At 40.8% G+C, this 20,455-nt stretch overlaps 1 protein-coding gene across 10 annotated transcripts in view; it reads right to left on the reverse strand.

Moving 5' to 3' along the window:
• The window catches only part of LOC109998029 (ELKS/Rab6-interacting/CAST family member 1), a 105,603-nt gene that overhangs the window by 50,000 nt on the left and 35,148 nt on the right, over window positions 1–20,455 (reverse strand). For 7 of the 10 annotated variants that reach the window (XR_010665120.1, XR_010665121.1, XR_002278574.3 and 4 more), the window contains 6 exons: window positions 19,913–20,053; window positions 17,398–17,538; window positions 15,052–15,245; window positions 10,079–10,090; window positions 3,201–3,336; window positions 937–1,068 (listed from right to left, as the gene is read on the reverse strand). Coding sequence is in view for 7 of the 10 variants with exons in the window: in XM_065951144.1 (XP_065807216.1) it covers window positions 937–1,068; window positions 3,201–3,336; window positions 10,079–10,090; window positions 15,052–15,245; window positions 17,398–17,538; window positions 19,913–20,053 (756 nt within the window). In the remaining 3 variants the exon portion in view is untranslated. The remainder of the gene's footprint in view (window positions 1–936; window positions 1,069–3,200; window positions 3,337–10,078; window positions 10,091–15,051; window positions 15,246–17,397; window positions 17,539–19,912; window positions 20,054–20,455) is intronic. The other 3 variants (XM_065951143.1, XM_020652776.3, XM_020652792.3) reach the window with 1 other exon arrangement.

The raw sequence follows: 20,455 nt of genomic DNA on the forward strand, positions 1-20,455 counted from the left end.
TCCTCACAGCCCACACTGTTTTTTTCCCACTTGTCAAAACCAATCCAGGCTCTGAGGAACATTTCCCATCTCTACGCCTTGGTTGAGTCACTGGTACCCAGAGGAACGACACACACACACACACACACACACACACACACACACACACACACACACACACACACACACACACACACACACACACACACACACACACACACACACACACACACACACACACACACACACACACACACACACACACACACACACACACACACACACACACACACACACACACAACACACACACACACACACTACACACACACACTCTCTGTCTGGTCTGAGGTTAAATCTACTGAACCCTTCCCCTATGAGCTTTCCTCCTGTCTTCTCAAAGATGAAAAAGATTACAAATTGGAGTGGTCGCCTCCTGCTGCATTTAAGAAGAAGCTGTTTGTGTGTTGCCGGCTTTTTTGTAAATAGAGATGTATTTACCTATCCTCCAAATCAGGAGTGACTGGACAAACACACACACACACACACACACACACACACACACACACACACACACACACACACACACACACACACCTTAATCTGCTCAGTTGGCACAGGAAAGCGTGTTGCCACTGCCGTTAGCCACTATTAACATAGGGATGTTTAGCTATGTCAAAAAGAGTTTCTATGCTGAATTAGAGATCTATGTGAGCTGCCTTGTGCGTCACAAAAACAGAAAAAAAGGAAATCCTCCGCAGTGAGGATGTGTGTGTGTGTGTGTGTGTGTGTGTGTGTGTGTGTGTGTGTGTGTGTGTGTGTGTGTGTGAATAACTGATAGGAGTTGGTATTAAGGGGAGGTTTGGGTCACACACGTTTACTGGTTGGGGGTTGAGGATTCTCCTTAGACATGCAGGAACACACTTTTGTGGGTACTCGCTTGTGAGAGAGACAGTACCTGTTTCTCAGACTGCGTTCGTCCCTGCTCCTCATGGGCGAGCACCACCTCCCGCTCCGCCGTGATCTGAACACTTTCCCTCAGCGCCTCCTCCAGCTCCTCGATGCGCTCCTCCTTCTGACGGAGGGAGTCCTACAGAGAGAAAGTGTGCAATGTAAGAAGAGCACAAGCTTTTTGCAACACTGAGAACGTGTGGTTTCAATCAACGTTTAGTAAAAAACAAACAAACTGGAAGTTGCAATTTTAACATGCTAATCAGTTTTGAAAACAAATTATTTCTAAGAGTCACAGAAATGTCACTGCATTTGCAAGCACCTAACAAACAAAGAACTGGACGAGTAAAAATTTGACATGATGATGTTGTAAAATGAACGTGAAGCGGTCCCAAGTGTTATTTGTATTCAGGGGAAGATCAATGTCCAAATATTCTGCCAAGTGATCCAAAAGCTCCAACCCATAAAGTCACTAGATGTCATGATTCTAGCACCATGAATCTATGTATGAAATGTTCAACCATAGTTGTGATCAAATGAATGTTTGGACATTCATCTCTGAAGCTGCAGTCGTCTGGACTTGTTTAATCTGTAGCATAGCAGGTTTGGATTATTGTTGATGGCAACTTTCAACATAAACCAAACCTAATATAGTTGTTATATAGTTTCTGCATCCCCAGATACTTTTGTTTTGCACAAATCCTTTTTTTCCCCAAATCCTAAATCATCAAACTGTTTCTTTGGGTCGTGTAGATATTCTTTAAGGGATGCTTTAATGTCAAGCGTACACCACCCAAAAATACAACTGTTTAAACCCTTGTGGAGCACAAAACCTTCTTTGAATTAACATCCATCAAGTCTGACACCTCATCGTGTTTTACTTCAGCTCATCAGCTACTCGTTACAGGAACCTTTCCTGTCACATCCTGCTTAACATGTCCACAGAATGAAAACCTTTAATGCTCCACATTCTAGTCACTGGATAAAACTGCACAAGACTCCTGAATTAGATAATCTGATCTGCATCTGCCTTTCAGAACTCTTGGGAATTCCTGTTCACACATGGAGTTGATTCTAGGTTAAATGACAACATGTACCAGTAAAGACTTATGTTTCCTTTTGCCAGGCAGCTGAATTACTGAGTTAAATCTGAGTTAAATGAATAAGTGAAGGAGTCAGGAGGGGGTGGAAGACATAATGACACATTACAGTGGCCGTGAACAAAAAGCTCCAGGACATCTCTAACACATGTGCTGTGAATCTGTGCCCTGCTCCACATCCAACATTACTGCGTGTCTAACTATGCAGACTGAGACTGGCTTTAATTGGATTAAATCTGCTTATTGTATTGAATCGAATTTACGGTTACTTGCATTCCATTTGCAGGCCTCAGCGCTGGTGAAACTACGCAGAATGGCTTACATTTCACACACAATCTAGTTACGGTTGTAACCACTGCGGCCTCATAAGTCTGAATGACTCACACAGCTCATCAGCTCATCTCCTAACCACATGCTTTCACAGAAATGGCAAATTCTAAGCTCCGTATACCAGAGATCAATCATAGCTTGAGGGAGAATACACTTATACTGACACACACACACACACACACACACACACAGACATAAAGAGTGTTTTCATCTGCCTCTAATCAGAGAGGCCACTGAGGTTAACGATTACTGGAAGAGGAGAGGGATGAGAAAAATCAGGAAGAAAAAGTCAGGAAATCAGGGTCAAAAAGGGTAAAATTAAAGGTACAGCAGAAGTGTAAGATAACCGCATAAATAAGGAAATGTGAAGTAAACCACAAATTGTTGTTAATCTTGTGGTCATATGATACCCGGCGCACAATTAGGAGATGCTCCCACACCGCGTGGAAGTTTTAAAACCCGCAGCGTTCACTTTTTTTTTCTTTTTTTTTTAGTTTGGAGTTAGAATCCTGTATGTCTCCTCTAATTATCTCTTTTCTCTCCTTCACTTCTTCTACCATTTTTCTCCATCTTCCATCTGTGCTCCTTGTCAATCATCCCCCTCAGTCAACAGAATGAGAGTTTCCTCATGCGTGTGTGTTTGTGTGTGTGTGTGTGAAAGAGAAAGCGAGCGTGTTTGACATTGCCTCAGGCTGCTCCCTGTCACAGTCGTCACGTCATGATGAAGCATTGTTATGATAGCAGACACAATTCAAGGTAGGACAGGAAGAAGGAGGGAAACTTTTCTTCCCTCCTTCCCGCTAACCGTCATTTTTAGTGTAAGCGTCCTCCCCTTCCTCACCTTTATCTGCTGGGAGCTCTCGTTCAGATTGTCCTCCCTCTTCTTGGCCTCGTCCATCAGCTGGGCGTTCTTGTTCTTCTCGATCTGCTCCTTGTGCTTCATGTTGGCCACCTTCTTCGACTGGTCCTTCATCTGCCTGCAAACATGCAAACACACGAAATACAACGTCAAAGTCTGTGACCAACAAATTGTCTGTAAAGGTTCTTAGAATGTACACATTAAATCTCATAAAGCGGCAAGCGGGCAGGTCTATGGCTGATATATGTCTCCTTTCCCCACTCTCTCTTCCTGATTTCCTACCTTATCCACTGTCCTCTGACAAAAAGGTATAAAATGTTAATGCTTTAACAGCATTAATGACCTTTATCGACCCCACATGTGTTCACATATACACATTCACCGCCCCCCCCGAGCACATTCTGGAGATGCTTTCTGTTATTACCATTAACATGACAGTGAAATCTGATTAACAATGCTGCGCAATACAATGCTGTCATGAAATCCTTTTTGGCCGACATAATGTAAAGATCGTTACAGGAATTCAATAAAAAGCGATGAATTAATGACAAGATGACATTTGAGATTTTCTCCGTAGTGGGAGGTGGGGGGGTGGGGGGTGGGGGGGTCTTTTCACGGAGGGATTACCGGGTGTCGGGAAGCGGAGTTTAAATCATCATGTTGGGAATGAAGGAGCGAGAGAGAGAGCGAGGGAAAGAGGGACAAAGAAAGTGAAAGAGAGATTCCTTGAGGGGGGGCAGCAGATTGGAAGAAGGAGAAACGGTTTAATCCCAGTTTAAGCCGTCTGAAGGCCGTTGTGTCTCTGTCACAGACCTATCAGCTATCACAGCAGCTTGACTTGATCAGGACCCTTCAAACCTTTCACACACACACTTACACACACACACACACACACACACACACACACGCAGATGTGGACTAACCCGAGCTAATGCCAGTAAGGTTTAACAGCGTCTACTGAATCATGACACAGATGAAAGATAAGTCAAACACAGAGGATGAATGTGAACATATTCACTTCCAACGCAGACAAAACAACATTTCTGACTAACATGTTAGAAATTACTCATTTAAATTCATACCTTTGGCTCTCCCTGAGTCTGTGAGTCTTCTGTATGTTTTAATTTTTTAACATGTTTACATCACGTCTGCCTGCATTGAGCAAATGTTTATGCAAGTGTAAGCATTCCTGTTAGCTTAAACTTTAACAGGCTCGTACAATAATCCATTTTCTTTCCATCCATTGCTGCCCGTAAAAGAGATGACCCCAAGTGATGGGAAAACACTGCACATCTGAATGCATGTGCACTCATGGGAAACCATTTTTACAAGCTGCAGAGCTGCATGTTAAGTTTCCTTAGGTATAAACAGGTTTCATCTTTTCCTGACCTTTGACCTTTGTCTGTGCACCTAAACTGTCCGAGCTTATATCTTAAAATACACCGCCCCTAACCCATTTAAATCAATGATGGCAGAGGCTGCTATGTAAAGCGTCCATCAGTATTAACTAATCCATTCATACACATTCACCGACCAATCAGGGGGAGCAATTTGGGGTTAAGTGTCTCGCCCGAGGACACATTGGAGCTGGGGATAGAACCCCCAACCTTCCAGTTGAAGACGACCGACTCTACCACTGAGCCACAGCCTTCCTGTCAATCTTTGAATGTCCTGCCTCTGATCATTCTGCTTCTACAGACAAACCATGAGACTCATGTTGGAGGCAGATTTTCTGAGCTAACTTACACATTTCTGGGTCGGGTACAGCCTTTATTTGAATTCCCATAATCTCACCTCATGCTGTTTCACTTATTTTATTTCCACTGCTTTACTCCTTTGAGTGATATCGTCTGTCTGAATTCACACAAGTGTTACGTTTATTTGTTTACATTGACTCATACTCGTACTCCTCTCGAACTATCAAAGCCATAAACTTGCTGCCAGACTCAGACTTTCAGCTACGGCCTTAAAAAATGTTTTCTACATTCGTATCACCTCCAGAAAGTTGAGAAATGATGTTGGCAGAGAATGGTTAAATAAAATCCTAAACGTGTTTGCTGAAAGGTCCAGGGGGCCCAATTCAAAAGCGTCCAGAGAAATTTGGGAAGCTGGAAGAAAACTTGAAATGCGAAGACGGAGCCAAAACCGCTCTGCAGCACCTGGCTGCTCAAAGCTCACAGAATAATAATCAGCAGATTGAGCTGCATGCTCACATGTGTGGTTTTGAGCTGTATTGTATTTGGGTGAAATAAAGGACTACATATTGCATCATTATCACATCTAAATTAGGTTTAAATGCGAAACAGGAAAGAACATGAAGTAAGCGTTGAGTTAGATGGATCATTTTTGAGTTTTCTTTGTTTGCTTCCTGATCGTTTTTTTTTTGAATATTTGGGATTCATTTTGCACTCTACACCCTGTGTGAGTGTGTAACAGGTCATAAACATGCAGGAATGTTCCTACTGGACGATTTCCAGGAAGCTAAAACCATCTGGTTAGCTCTCTGAGGTTTCCCTCCTTCATGCATACTGAATGTAATGTATGTGAGTGTATGTGCATTAAGAATAGACTTTGAGATTGCAATATTTCCCTTGGACTCAACACTTACACTCCTTTTTCCTCCTTCTTTTGCTACTCCTGATATTCATTCAACTCAAATCTTTCATGTTGCTTTATAATCATTTATTTGCATCGGACCAACTCAGAAGGACAAATGAACTTTGCCTCATCGCTCCTTTCTCCGCACTCACTCACTCTGCAAATGCAGCATTACTCTTTCCTTTGGATGAAATATTCTCATCAGACCGTAGACCACTTCTTCTCTCGTTTCCTCTCCCTGATTCCTTCCACTCCCTCTTTTGTCACTTTCGTCTCCTCTGCTTAACTTTCCCCCAGACTCCCCCTAACAATAGCAAACGCTTTAAGGTGTTTTCCATCGCCTCAGTAACCGTGTGTATGTATTTTACCATGATTGTACCCATCTGCGATACTGAAGAGTATTAAATCAGCTCCTTGTGTAACTAACTGGCTGACATAACAATGTACATGCATGGGAAATCAAAGATATACATATATGTGCTTTAAAGAGACTCCTTATGTAATCTGACAACAAGGAAAATGTTGCCAGATTACATAGTGAGCATCAAAGACAAGCTCACATCTGAAGTTATTGGTGGGTTAAAACATTCTCATTATACACACTGACTTTCAATCATCCCCAAAATGTCTATGTTTTTTTTTAAGATATCGACAGGTTTCTCACAACTTTCCTCTGTGTGCTTGTCTGAAATCCTAACCAAAGCTACATGGAACTTTTTTTTGCAAATCAGACTGAATTAATTGCAATTGTGACATGTATAGAGTTTCTTAAAAGTTCATGTTGTGCATCTACACATGTTTAATTAAACACTTACACACTTTCATACACTCTGTGCTTAAGGGAGCACTGGTTACTTGTTGAACTCAATGGCTTGGCCCAGTGCAGGCAGAGTGCCATTTGAAGCTGTTTTAATATGTAAAATACTTCCTTCACTCTGCCTCTGAAATCACTTTCAACAACTGCTGCACAACCAACTGGAGGAAGCAGAATCACCGGAGAGTTCACTTTACCCACAGTGCTGTAAACACCACATATAAGAGTGCAGTGAAACCACATCCGCACACAAAGCTACACACTCATTGACACTTTGGGATGAGTTCAACTAAAAGCAAGAATTAGCACAAACTGTGATGAAAGTGGAAACACATACATACAGTTTGCGCTGTCAACTGTTTCGAACACAACCTGCTTTCTTTCTGAGCCTCGAAGTCGGACCACACACAAACATATGTGCTGCACACACGCACACACACCCACACACACAGTTTTAAATGCATCAGCACGTATCATAACATACACTAACGTAAACACACACACTAACATACACTTTGACAGCACTTTGAACTTATTAAACTTCTCTAAACCTCTAAAATACCCTCATGTACTGACCTCAAACACACTCATATAAGTTATATTTATATGTAACATATGCAAAACACAGAGAGAAGCCTTCATTAAAACTTAAAGCTGTAAAAAAAAAATAGTTTATACTGCAACTTGCATTTGATATGAAAACACACATACATAAACACACAATCTCCTGAAGTCCAAAGTCTCCAAAATAAAATGTTCTCTCATTAGCATGCAGATGTGATGATATTCAGGGAGCCACATTAAGGTAATATTAATATTACATTTGGAGCCCTGTATAAATATTTGATCAGAAATGCTCCGGGGCCTCATGTATGTTTACTGCACATAGTTCACCCAACATTAACATCAAGGATTTCCTTTGAAACATTTGGAATTCAGTATTTCCTTTGAAAATACAGGAAGTGTTGGGTTTGGTTTATTAAGCCCATAAAAGCTATAAAACATGAAAAAAAAACCATCAAGAACTTATTACTTTGGTCTTACCCTCTGTTGGCTCTGAAAAGCGTTCGGTTGAAGGAGGACGTTTGGGAGAAATAAAAAAAGGAAATACCAATTGTGGAGAATCTCACAGGAATTAAAGCAAATTTGTGAGGTAACAAAGGAGACAAGACAGCCTGGAGTGCGTAAACTAGTCGTAAAAATACTAAAATACTACAACAGACTGAGTGAAATGTCTTTGTATTAATAGCATAGGGCACTGTGAAAATGAATCACTTTTACAGCATGTATGTATACGTCAAAACTAGCCATTCAGATAGAAAGAAAGTGTTTACATTACAGTGAGAGTGTAAGTGTGTGACTGAGAGCTGGAGCTGATCTTGGCTCTGTCTTTGTTTAACATGGAGAACAACAGAGTTTCACAATGAAACACTGACACTCTGTTCTTTCACCTCATATTCGTCTTTTGATCTGAACTCTAGATTACATTTGAGCTGAGTCAACAACAGACTAAGAGTACTTTTATAGAGAACGTAACACTAAATACAGTAATAAGGCCAAATACTGAAGCATTTCTATAATCATGACCTCAAAATCAGTTCCTTCTTGTGTTTAAAAAAGAGAAAATAATGTGCATGGGTCTGTTAAAGTGTGTATGTGTGCGTCTGCTTGTTGTCACCCATTAGCTGACAAATCCCTGCACCACCTCAAAGCTCAGAGTCATACGGGACCTCAAAGGGATACCACACACACACCTCACACACACAAAGAAACACACACACACACACTAAGAAACAATGCAAGTCCCTGTAAGGGAGAGAAACCTTGATGTCAGACATTTGGCAGTGGGTGAGGAGTTCCTTAGCTCAAGATCAAAACAACCAGAAAAAAAAAAAGGAATCGCAAAAAAGAAAAAAAGGGACAAAAAAAGAAAAATGAGTCTTCTGTAGAACACCAGACGGCAATTGCAATGCTAACTTTTCCTTTAGTTTTCCCCCCTCTAGAGTTGAATCACAAAACACCAGAACAACAGGGATGAAAAAGCTGACGAGGCGGCAGAGAGAACAGTGGCTCTGGATGTTGAAAAAGAACTGAAGAGCAAAAAGAGAGCTGGCACCGCGGGGACCTTTACAACAGAGCAGAGAGCACAAAACACTCAGACCACCAGATTTATACAGGAAACAGACGGACTAAGTGGTTATTATGTGGTGGATTGCAATGTGTAGGTCAGAGATATTTCAATATGACTGTGATATGTCTGTTATAAAAGAGCGATTACAGACTTTGCATGCTGAAATCTCATTACAGAGTCACCTCCTGGGTGCAGATAGGAATATTTAAAGCGTGATGAAGACGGTTGATGTTTTTTTTTTAAAGTCATGGATATGTATAATGCGCTGTTATGCCAGATTTGAAAAAGTAATATTCCCTTTACTAAGCCCATGAGGTAGTTAGCTCAGCCGCTTAGCTTAGCATAAATAGTGGAAACAGATGGAAACAGCTAGCACGGTTCTGTCCAAGGGTTAAAAGTCAACCTTCCCAACACCTGTAGAGCAAACTGACTGACATCTCTTTTTTTTTTTAATCCATCCAAAAGTGAAGTATTATTACCACAAGTGCACTTTTATGGATGGTTATTAGCGGCACTATTTCTTGGCTAAAAGCAGCGACTTGCTGGAGTCTCCACAAATTGCCTGGAAACCTCATGGTGATGACAACGGGACATAACATATAAGTAAGTAGGCAGTAGAGGTGCTTGTTACTGGAGCTGACCTGGACTGAATCCGGCGAGCTGTTCCCCCTTGTTTACATTGTTTAAAGCGTTTAAGTTAGGCTAAGCTAACTGTCCTCAAAAATCCAGCGTGACATGTTCCTTTTAACGCTCTACAAGAAAGAAAATCTGTCGTTTTCCAAAAGGTTTAACTGCAACTTTAAACCCACTGAACAGCCTAACAATCCAACTGTAACATTTCTAAAAAAAAAACTAAAAATAGGAGCTTAGTAGTCTAAGTCGATGGCTCACAAAGTATCTCAACGGCTCAACAAAAGTAGTACCAGAAACAAACTGTGGAGTGATTTCACAAAGCCTAAAATGGGAGGACTTTTAATTTAAGTACCCAGCTGTCCAAGTTCATAGAGTCAAAAAAATACTAAAATATTGTTCTTGAGTGCTAATTTCATGACGAGACCAGCGAGGTGGTTGCAAGAAAGAAACAGTGATGCTTCCTCTTCAAAGAAGGCAGCAATGTGTCACAGAAGGAGAGCAGAGTGAAAGTCAAGGTGTCTCCTTCATAGACAGATGGACAGACACGACAGGAATGATTAAAAACAGAGTTTATGACAGAGCGGCGGAGATAAGAGAGCGCCTCGACGCAAGGACGAGAAGTGTGACAACGAAGGAGAGCGTGATGAGAGAGAGGAAGAAGAAAAAAAGGCATGCGGTACTAACCTTGAGGCAAGACTGGGTGGAGCAGGAGACAGTGTTGCATTGTAAAGATAAAAGGAAGGGAAGGGGAGACAGAGAAGGTGAGAGAGTTGAGTGCTAGGTTAGCAAGCTTGATCACGATTCAAAGGAGGAAGAGATGAGAGACAGAACTGACAGAAAGAAGGAGAGATAGTGTGACACGATTAACCACAGAGGAACAAGCAGGGAGACAGGCAATGCTGGCAAACACACAGGCACATAGACAGGTTTTCTGCAAGCTTTATAATACAGTATTAGGGTTATGAGAGGCCCGCTCACCTCATATGACCTCTCTGGGAACACACACCAAGAAAACGGCACACACGAACCATAGAGAAGGAGCATTTAGCCAATCAAAGCATGAGCTGCGAGCGTGCTCATGATGAATGATTTCTTCTTCAATGGTTTTTGATACAGCAGACGGCTTCCTTCGCCTTCCCGCTGGGGGACACTTGAGAAGCACGCGTCTCGTTGGATTTGTGGAGAAGTCTCAACCAGAAAGGCCTACAGCATGTTATCATTAAGATATGATATTTGAAGAACATTTTTGCTTCCTATATTGGTTGACCTCAAAAGTTTTCCACACAATCATTCCTCGTATGTTTGGTTGAATTGGCAGAGCCCCGAACTCCAGAGTAAGCTTATGCCTGGGAACGCACGCTAATGACGCCTTGCCAGAGACAAATTGTCCATTACAGAACAATATAACACGCAATAAACTTCTCTAATTTCCCATTACTCAGGTTTATACTCTTCATCTCTCTGAGCTGCCTTCATTTCTCTTTCTCTTTTTCTTCCCTTTACATTATTTTTCTGGCAGTTTCATTTTTAGTTTCCCTCTCCCCACTGTGTTGTCTTTTCTTCTTTCCTCTCTCTCTGTCTCCATCAGATGTTTAGTTTCTGTCTTTTTTGTTTTTCATCCTTCCACCACCTTCCTTTCCCTTTTCCCTTTTCCTCTCTCTCTCTCTCTCTCTCTCTCTCTCTCTCTCTGTTTTCCACTCTTCTGTCCAAATCCTTTATTTTGGCCATCATGGTAGATTTTCAGCTCCATTTCCCCTCAGTGTGAAGTCACCAAGTCTGCTCCAATTACAATCCTAGTTACAGAAATAAATAACCTACTGACGTTAAAGCTCCATTTAAACCAGAGGGGGAAGCGAGGGTTGATTTTTAACCTTGTGTAACCTACACATGATCTTTTTATCCGGAATGTTCCCCTTGCTAACTTGTAGCCCAGGGTTAGCCTTGTTGCACAGCGAAGTGATGGCTTCAGGCTAATTAACCCTCCTCTAATACACCTGTTAGCTCGAGGCTAAGTGTTGTAATTCTCAGCAGGTTGAGGAAGCTCTGGGATAAAGCCAGTATTAGTACACTTTATGTTACAGGGTCAATGCCTGCAGCTCATTGTTGCTGATTATATTGTATTACCCTGACACAGGGCCTGTGAGTACAACATTCCCAACCAACATTTATAATATCTTACTGTTTCAAATCCTGACTTCACTGTTCACCTAACACTTTCCCAGCAATTCATCCGATCATACCTTAGCAAACGTTACTTGCAACATCAGGAGTGTCCGATTTTAGCTCCATCAACATGTTGAATGTTACTTGGCTTGGCTTGGGAGGGGATTTGTTAGTTTTCCCAAAACTAAGAAGAACAAGACCCAACGTGCATTAAAGGCCTTAATCAGAGTATTTGTCTGTTCCAACATGAGCTACAACAGTTAACATGTCCGACTCAAGAGCTTACTGTCCACAGTACATGATGAGAAGTAAAGTAATGTTTTTAATAGGCAGTCTAATCAGGCAAATGTTCATCCTTGCAGTTGATGCCTAAGACTCTAGTTTTGAATTATTGGAAATATTATAACATCAACCCTACAAAGTTTAACAAGGAGTTCATGGAGCTAAGATTTTATTAGCGGTCAATCTTAAAAACATCTGTCAGCAACTGTTGTCATTTCATCCTGTAAAACTTGTAGTTAACATGTTCAGATGAGAAGCCTATTATTTAAAATAGGAATGAACAGCCTTAAAGCCATCAACGGTTAATAACGGGGAGGGGGGGGCTCATTTTCTTAAAGCCTGATTCTAGTGTCAACGTGTTTTCATTATGTCGACGTTTAACCACAACTTGAAGTAAGCATGATATCCCTGTCATTATAAATCTATCAGCTAAATAGAACCACAAAATATGAAATGATCAAAAGTATCATACATCAGAGCACCCTCTTATGTAACCTTCACCAACCACTCTCTTTACAGTAATGACTGCGGGGAAAAGTTACATTTCACCATAAAAATCTGCTTCATCTTAATTTTGCTGTTACAGGATACTGTGGTCCGACAAACAGTAGTAAGTCGAAGTTTATTAGCTTTCCAGTTTCCTAAGATTGGCCAGCAAAGTTTAGATAAACATTACTTGCTTTACTGTATTATTATAATCTTCGAGGAAAAGGAAATATCAACCAAATATGTGAGACAGAAGAACTTATCTGACATTTCAAATGGTTATTTAGTGGCATTATAATGTATCGACAAAGCTGCTCCGCTGTAAAGTCACAGTTTAAGCCCACCAGTCAGCAGGTGCTAAATTATTAATTGTCATCTATTTCTACTGGCCAGACAGAGACACAGTGTGGAAACAGGGATTCTCCCTAAAATCATTAACACCCATTAGTCTTAGAGTCAAACAAGCAAGAACACAGACATGAAGAGAGAGAGGGGGGGTAGTTTTGATTGGGAGTGGGTCGAGATTGTGTCCAAAGCAGTAAATGGAGGAAAAGATTAAAGAGACAGAAAGAGGGAAGACGTAAACAGTAAGCAGAAGATGGTTCAAAAAGAAACATTAAGAGAAACAAGGAAACCAGTTTTTACGAGCATAGTCAGCTCTGATCTGTCTAAGATGAACTTTAACTCTTACAACTCTAACATAACACACAGACTCCTTTTACTTCAAATGCTCTACTCTTAAACATTGTTTGTTTTGTTCATGTCAAGATGTCTGACCCTGCTTGACTTACTGAAACCTCCTGAAGCTTCAGAAATACTCATCAACAACAAACAGGTAGACAGGTAAAACAGAGAGGCAGGCAGCATGCAGGCAGGCAAACAGACAAATATCCAGATATAGACAAAATATTAAGATTAAGACAAGTTATTGAGATATGGAGTACTTAAGAGAGAGGTTAGAGGGTAGAAAAGTAGTTAGGAACACACAAATCATTTCTATTAGTGTAAAAAAAAACAAGAAGTGAACTGTCCAGATTCCTAATAAAAAAAAAGTGTTAAAGTCTGCTAGTCAGGCATCCTCGGCTGAAAGTAAAACAAAAGTGAAGCGTGAAAACAGAGCCACCAAATGAAAGAGTTGCATCATTGACAGGAGCGGAGAGTCAAAGTCTCGCACAGCGGAGACTCTGGTACCATACTGCGTCCTCTTTTTACAAACTTTAGGGAGAAGTAAAGCCTGGTTTAAACCTCTGTGTCGAATCTACACCATAGTGGACTACATCATTGTGATCACTCCAAACTTGTGCATTGGTGTGTCTGGGTAGCTCTGCAATTCTTTGCCTACAAACGCTAGCTAGCAGTCCAATTTCTGTGCTCGTTATATCGCCATTTTTAGACTCGTAAATAGGCTTCTCTGTAGGTACAGGGCTACATGCACCTGTGACGCAGAAGTATAAATCAGGCATAAGGCTGTTCACACTGTAGTGAAAAGTTCTCCAAAAGCTGTAAGAGACAGGCTCATCATGTAACTAATGGTGCAACTCTTTGATTGTGATTATTAGTGAACATACTCAGCTTGGTTCCATGTGGAAAAGGCTTGTGAAAATAAGAAATCTCTTGAAACATCACTATTGCTTTTTTTTTTTTAATTATTTTAATGTGATACACTGCAGGGAGGGGGAATGTTTGTGTTTTCTTGAAAATGTCAAAAGACAGAACATTTCCAAGAATCCAAAGTGAGGTATTCAAATTCTTTGTTTGATTTGGATTCAAAGATTATCCATTTAATTTTAGATACAACAAAAGGCAATTAAATCTCCAATCCAAGAGGTCAGAAGCAGTAAACTTTTGGTGATGTTGCTCAGACATGCTGAGATATTTGTTCAGGCTTACATCTTTGTGTGTGCTGTCAGACAACATTTTAGTCTCAATGGAAGAACCTCTGACTCAACTTGTGGCTCTGCGGTTGGTTGAAGTTCATTTCCGAATGACAAAAACTGATCCACTTTGGGTAAAATGGTGCGTCAAATTCATTCTGAAGCATTTGTTTCCACATTACTTTCCCACATGGGACTGCTTGCTTTCAAAGTGCTCTAATATCCCGTCCTCGGACAAGCAGAGTGTGTTTTTGTCGTGCATCTGACCGACAGGGCCACCAGCCACTCACGTGCCCAGGTAGTCCCACACCAGCCCCCCCATTGGCTGCTGAGAGGCAGCAGCGGGAGGGGCTTGTTTTCGCGACTGCTGAGAACGCCACAGATGGGAAGCAGAGGGGCTTCTGGGGTGTGATGGGCGCACGCACACACAAACAGCCAAAGAAGCGCTCACGCAAATGTAGAATCACATGATTGCATACACACATGTAAACGAGGTACAAAGGGGAAAGGAAAGATGAGCGTAACAGAGGAAATAAGGTCGAAATGGGAGGAGAAAAGGGGGAGAAAGAAAGGGGAGAAAGGGATGAGAAAAAGGGACTAAAGGATTAGTTCTGGAGGGAAGACAAGCATAGACTCCAACAGTTTGTAGGTAGAAAATGAAAGGAAAATGAGCTACAAAGTGGTGAATAATCAAAATGTAAACCTCAATTCAGACAGTCTTATTCACTTTCTACTGATTTAGGTAAGAAAATGAAATAGGACATGTATATACATATGTTGGAGAAATAATTTTTTGAAATAATTGAACCCATCAACCCTCTGTTTCATGAATCTGTTCATTTGCGCCCTCACCTCTCTAACTCATGGATCTTTTTCTCCTTGTCGTTCTTTTCGTTCTCCATCTCCCTCAGGATATCCAGGAGTCGCTCCACCTCGGACTGAGCCTTCCCAGCATCCTCTTTGTGCCGGGTGACTTCCTGCTCCAGACTGGAGATCTGTTCAGAGAGTTCAGTGGTGGCCTGGGAATCAGTCGCTGCATTCTGAGCCTGGAGCAGAAAATTAATTATAATAAATAAACAGAGGGTTTTCGCTTTCAGAAAAAGGTGACCAGCATATAATGCTCAAAATAAGTATGTGCCAATAACAACATGGATAGGTGGAAGGGAGAATTGTTCTTTGGTTGAATAAATGACAGCAAAGCATTTCAGCCTGTTCTCCAGCACAGCCATGCTTTGAGCTAAATGCTATTGTCAGAACTGTAACAGCTGTATGTTTCCCTGTGCTGTTTGTCCCCTCTCCCCTTCTGTTGTCTCCATATCACTTTACTGTAAGTTGACAAATATAGATTAGTGTGTAAAAATGCAAAAAATGAGCATTTAGCAATATTAGAATTGCATTAATTTTAGGGGTAGTAGAAAACCATGCTAACTTATAAATGCTGCTGTAATAAAGGTATGTTTTTAATAAGTCTTGGCATTATCTTCTGGCTCATTGACCGCACCTTGGTTTTGATTTTCTTTCCATTTACACCGAACCAAATGCACATAATGATGATTTATTTGAAGATTAGCACCGGCATAAGGAAATGAATAAAAAAAATAACTTAAATTAAGTAGCAGTAATTCTTTCTGTTGCTCTGCAAAGCTACATCAAATAAACACCAAAAACAAGAAAGACGGATTAAGTTAAAAATAAAAAAAAAGTCATAATGATCTTAGAGGTTAGAACAGCTGTGTGTGTTTCCCAGAAGTAAATGTTGCTCTTGGGATGGATTGACTTTGTGCGCATGTGTGTGTGTGCACGCCTTGTTGGTCACACAACATATAACCCTATTAGTTTTGGAAGAGCACAAGAGTTTTTACAGGTCTTTATGCGGAGAGGAAATGTTTGGGTGTCTCACAATATTATAAGAAGATCCGGGCGGAGGAAAGAAAGACAGAGAGAGAAAGACAAATAAAGGACAGAAAAAACATCACACCAAAGTCACATGCACAACGTCAAATCATTCTCACACACACAGAAACACACTGTCAAGTCTTTTCTTCTTTTTTTTTTTACATCCATGGTAACATAAAGAGACTCAGAAATAAACTCTGATGAGAGAAACACCAGAGAACCACTGACACCTTCATACACATTTACATTCACACAGTCACACAGTGTCACACACACACACACACACGTTCAGGGAGTGGCGGTGGTGCTCCTGTCTTTTCCACTCTGTGAAAATGACTTTAAGGCTGTCAGCAGGCCGTCACACACGCACCGTTTTATGGGCTGCTGTGTGGGAGAGAATATGTGATACACACACACACACACACACACACACACACACACACACACACACACACACACACACACACACACACACACACACACACACACACACACACACACACACACACACACACACACACACACACACACACACACACACACACACACACACACACACACACACACACACACACACAGTAATCTGTCTTGAAAAACAGTTAAGGGAACACGGGGAAGAAGAGACAGATGTTAAAATCTTCAGTGTAAATCCTTGGTGTGAGTTAGTTAGTTTAAGCGATGGTTAGTTGTGACTGTATCTCTTTGTTTGTACGAAATCTTTCTAAAAAACCTTTGGGGTCAAATTGTTAACAGTTTATTCCCACAGCACTCTTTAATTTTCACGATGTCAATAGCGCCAAACAAAATAAACCCTAGAAGACCGTTTCAAAGAAATGTTTTCCTTGTGATCTTCTAATGAATTGAATATGCCTTTTCTTAAAGGACAAGAAGCAAGATCAGCTTTAGATCTTTGCCACTGCTCATTAAGATATATATATATTACTAACACTGTCATTGATACTATGTCCAAATGTGATCATTTAAGAAGGCTTCTGTGCCTTTTTTGCAGAGACAGAGCAGTGTGTAGAGTAGAGTTGGAAATCAGGGAAGGGGGAAAGTTGGATTCGAACCCGGGCCGCCCATTTTGAGGACAAGAGTCTCTTTAAATGAGGCACGCAAACTAGCCAGCTCGGCGTTTAATGATGTATTGATTTTTTTGTGTTCACTCTATTTTAGAGCGAATTTTACATTTGTCTCATTTTCCCTGTAATAGGTTTTAAATCTATTTGTACTCAAAGCTCAGGGAGCGGTTTTTGTTGTTTTTACTCAGTGACAATAAAGACTTTGAATCTTGAATCTGACCTTCTTGAGTTGGTTCTCCAGTTTGATGCACTCCTCTCTCTTCTGCTCCAGGCTGATCTCCAGACTCTTCAGCCTGTTGTCCTTCTTCAGAGTGGAGGATGCCAGAGAGGACGCCTTCTCCTTCAGATCCAGCACTGAAGTCTGAAAGGAAAAAAAAACAAAGACTAAAAAGACAAAGAGTGAAAAGGAAGGACGCCAGCAGCAGAGATTGTGAGTGTGAGACACTGAAGAGCTTCATGAAAGTAGTTCGAAATGTCCTGCTCATCAACAGTAAAGTGTATTGAATACTTGTTCCAAACTATTATAACAGGTAAAAAATTCAGAGATGTTGACATGTTTTCTACCTGTTCTCTCCTACATAATTCCACTGACTTTAGTTGAAACAATGAGAACATGCACAGGAAACGTTCAATCTGGAAATCTAGGTGTAATTTGGGCTTTGGTTTAAAAGTGCAGTTAGGGTATTCATTTTGACACTCTCCTTTTGTGATCACGTTAATGTCCCTCTATCTGGTCCCTGTGTCCAGGATTTTTTTTTAAAATCAATTGTAGTGATTGCTTAGAAAAACAAAACCAAAGTTTAAAAACTTGAGTTATCCTTTAAGGCTGACTCTGTCCCATCTTCTGCCAAACTTTTTTCCCATGACTTGTCTCTTCTCTCACTCTTCCAGCTCAATCCCTCCATCCGTGAAGTCTCTCTCTCTCTCTCTCTCTCCATCTTTTCTGGTCTTTTCCTCGTTTGGTAGGGCCCGTGAAACCAGAGGGAGAGACACTCAGACGTGTAATTTCACCCATGACTGACAATACCAACTTCAGACTATGGATCCTCATGTTTGACTGGGCTTTGGTCACAAAACCTTGCTGCTTACTCTGATTATATATAGAGACTTATAAATATATTTTACCGATGTCAGACAAACCCCACATCTGTGTTTAGCAGTGTAGAAAGGAATGCGTGTTTTCTCCCCGAGCGTTCCCATGTATTACTCAAATTATAGAAAGGGACTGTGACAGGTTTTATGACCCCACACTCGCTAAAGTTAGCTGAAGAGTCTATGTCAAGAAGAGCATGAAGGACTTTTTACTACAACAACATACGCATTTTGTTTGAGGGTGTATTTGATCTTTTAATGGAATGACTGGGAAACACAGCCAAGACTCTGAAGAGGAGATCAACACCACTCTCATGCCTGAATGCTAATTATAAAGCTCTGGCTGGTAGGCAGTTAGCTTAGCTTAAGTTAGCAAAAAGACTACAGCAGATGAAAACAACTCGCCTTGCATTATTCCAAATCAGCCCGTTAGCATTTCTAAAGTTTACTGTTCAGTATGCATCTAGTTTGTTTGAAATGTTTGTGAAATGACAAGTAGAAATGTCAATGTGTGGTTTTATTTGGATGACAAGCTTTCATGGAGTAGCATCCTTCATTTAACAATCGGCAAGGCAGTTAACTGAGAGGAATATCACAAAATGTCAAGATGTTCCTTTCAAATTGTTAAATGAAATGTGGTTGAAAAGATCAAGATTAACTTTATACATTTGGCTCTACTCCCATGCTGCAGCCATAAAAAGACAACATTTAGCCTTTAATATCGAACTAAAAGAAGCTTTTGTTTTGAAAAATGTAATCTTCAGTGTAGATTGTAAAACACACTAATGGGTTTCCTAATGTCTGTTTTCGATTTGGTCCTGAGGCTGACAGAGATAGTTGGAGAATTTCCCAAATCACTACGTCCTAAACTATGTTAAGATGAACACAAAGTAAAAAAAAACTAGAGCATATATTTCTTTTCAAGCTCTGATATGTGTCACAGTATTACCAGTGGATGTCTGATCTGATGTAAATGCATCTGTAATGTTGCTGTTGTGGCTACAGCCAAATGAAAGTCATATAATAGACACTGAAATGTAAAGCAGTTCAGCATTTCAAAATGTATAGAGTCGCCTAATTTGCTTTATTATCAGGCTCTCAAAACATTATTTAGTTATTTGGTACATTTCATGATATTGTTGTTGACATTTTGCCCGTCCAAGAGGTTTTTCTACAGCAGGAACCATCTACTCCATCTGTGTGTGGGACACGTCTATTAAAAAAGACTTTCAAACACTGTTTAATTTTGTGTATACCTCCTGAGGGATGTTTTGTTAAAAAACTGTATTTTCCTGATTTCATTAATTGTAACTTTTCTGATGTGCTGTCAAAGCACTTCAGGATAACTTTAAAATGCTTCGTCATCCTGTCTCTATTCTCCGTGCCTCTGCTGTTTTGTTCGTTATGAATGTCAAAGCATAACAAATGAATCTTCAGTGTCTGTTTTCATTGGTTTAGAAGCTTCTTGTTGTCAAGGAAATGTGACTGTGTAACGCTGTTGTCCTTCAGAGCAAGGTCTGCAGTAGAGTGACAGATCAATCAAGAGAACAGAGAGAGAAAGAGAGAGAGAGACAGAGAGTGTGTGTGTGTTTTTCTGACTTATAGCTCCGATATGGATGAGTGTGTTCGTCTGGTGTTTCTACCTCACGGTCAGAGAGGTCAGCCTGCAGCTGCGAGACTTTCTCCCTCAACTCCTTCAGCTCCTTCTTGCTGATCTCCACCTCCTCCCCCTTCTCTCTGTCCTCCCTCTCCCGCTGCTCCTTCAACCGCTCGATGATTCGCTCCTGGGCATCGAGAAGAGGGAGGAAGAATAAAAGAGAGAAAGAATGGAGAAAGAAAGAAAAAAGGAGAAGAAGAAAAGTGTCAATGTTCCAACAGTAATTCACAGTAACTCAATATCAAGTTTCTGTACTAATAACAGCCGCATTCAACTTTATGTACATGGCAGCTTTGGCAGGATCTAACAGCCAACAGTGATTTGAGACATGTTATATATTATCTGGCACAACATGTAATATTCACATCTACTAAAACACTATAGATGCTCTCCAGCTATAGAACAACACAGCGGCCAGTTCAAGCAAGAGCATGAAAGTTCAAACACAAAGAGAGCGAAAAGCCCGGAAGAGGATATCGACTGGTGTGTGTGTGTGTGTGTGTGTGTGTGTGTGTGTGTGTGTGTGTGT

The sequence above is a fragment of the Labrus bergylta genome, chromosome 23 (assembly GCF_963930695.1).
Source record: "Labrus bergylta chromosome 23, fLabBer1.1, whole genome shotgun sequence".
Classification (NCBI taxonomy): Eukaryota; Metazoa; Chordata; class Actinopteri; order Labriformes; family Labridae; genus Labrus; species Labrus bergylta.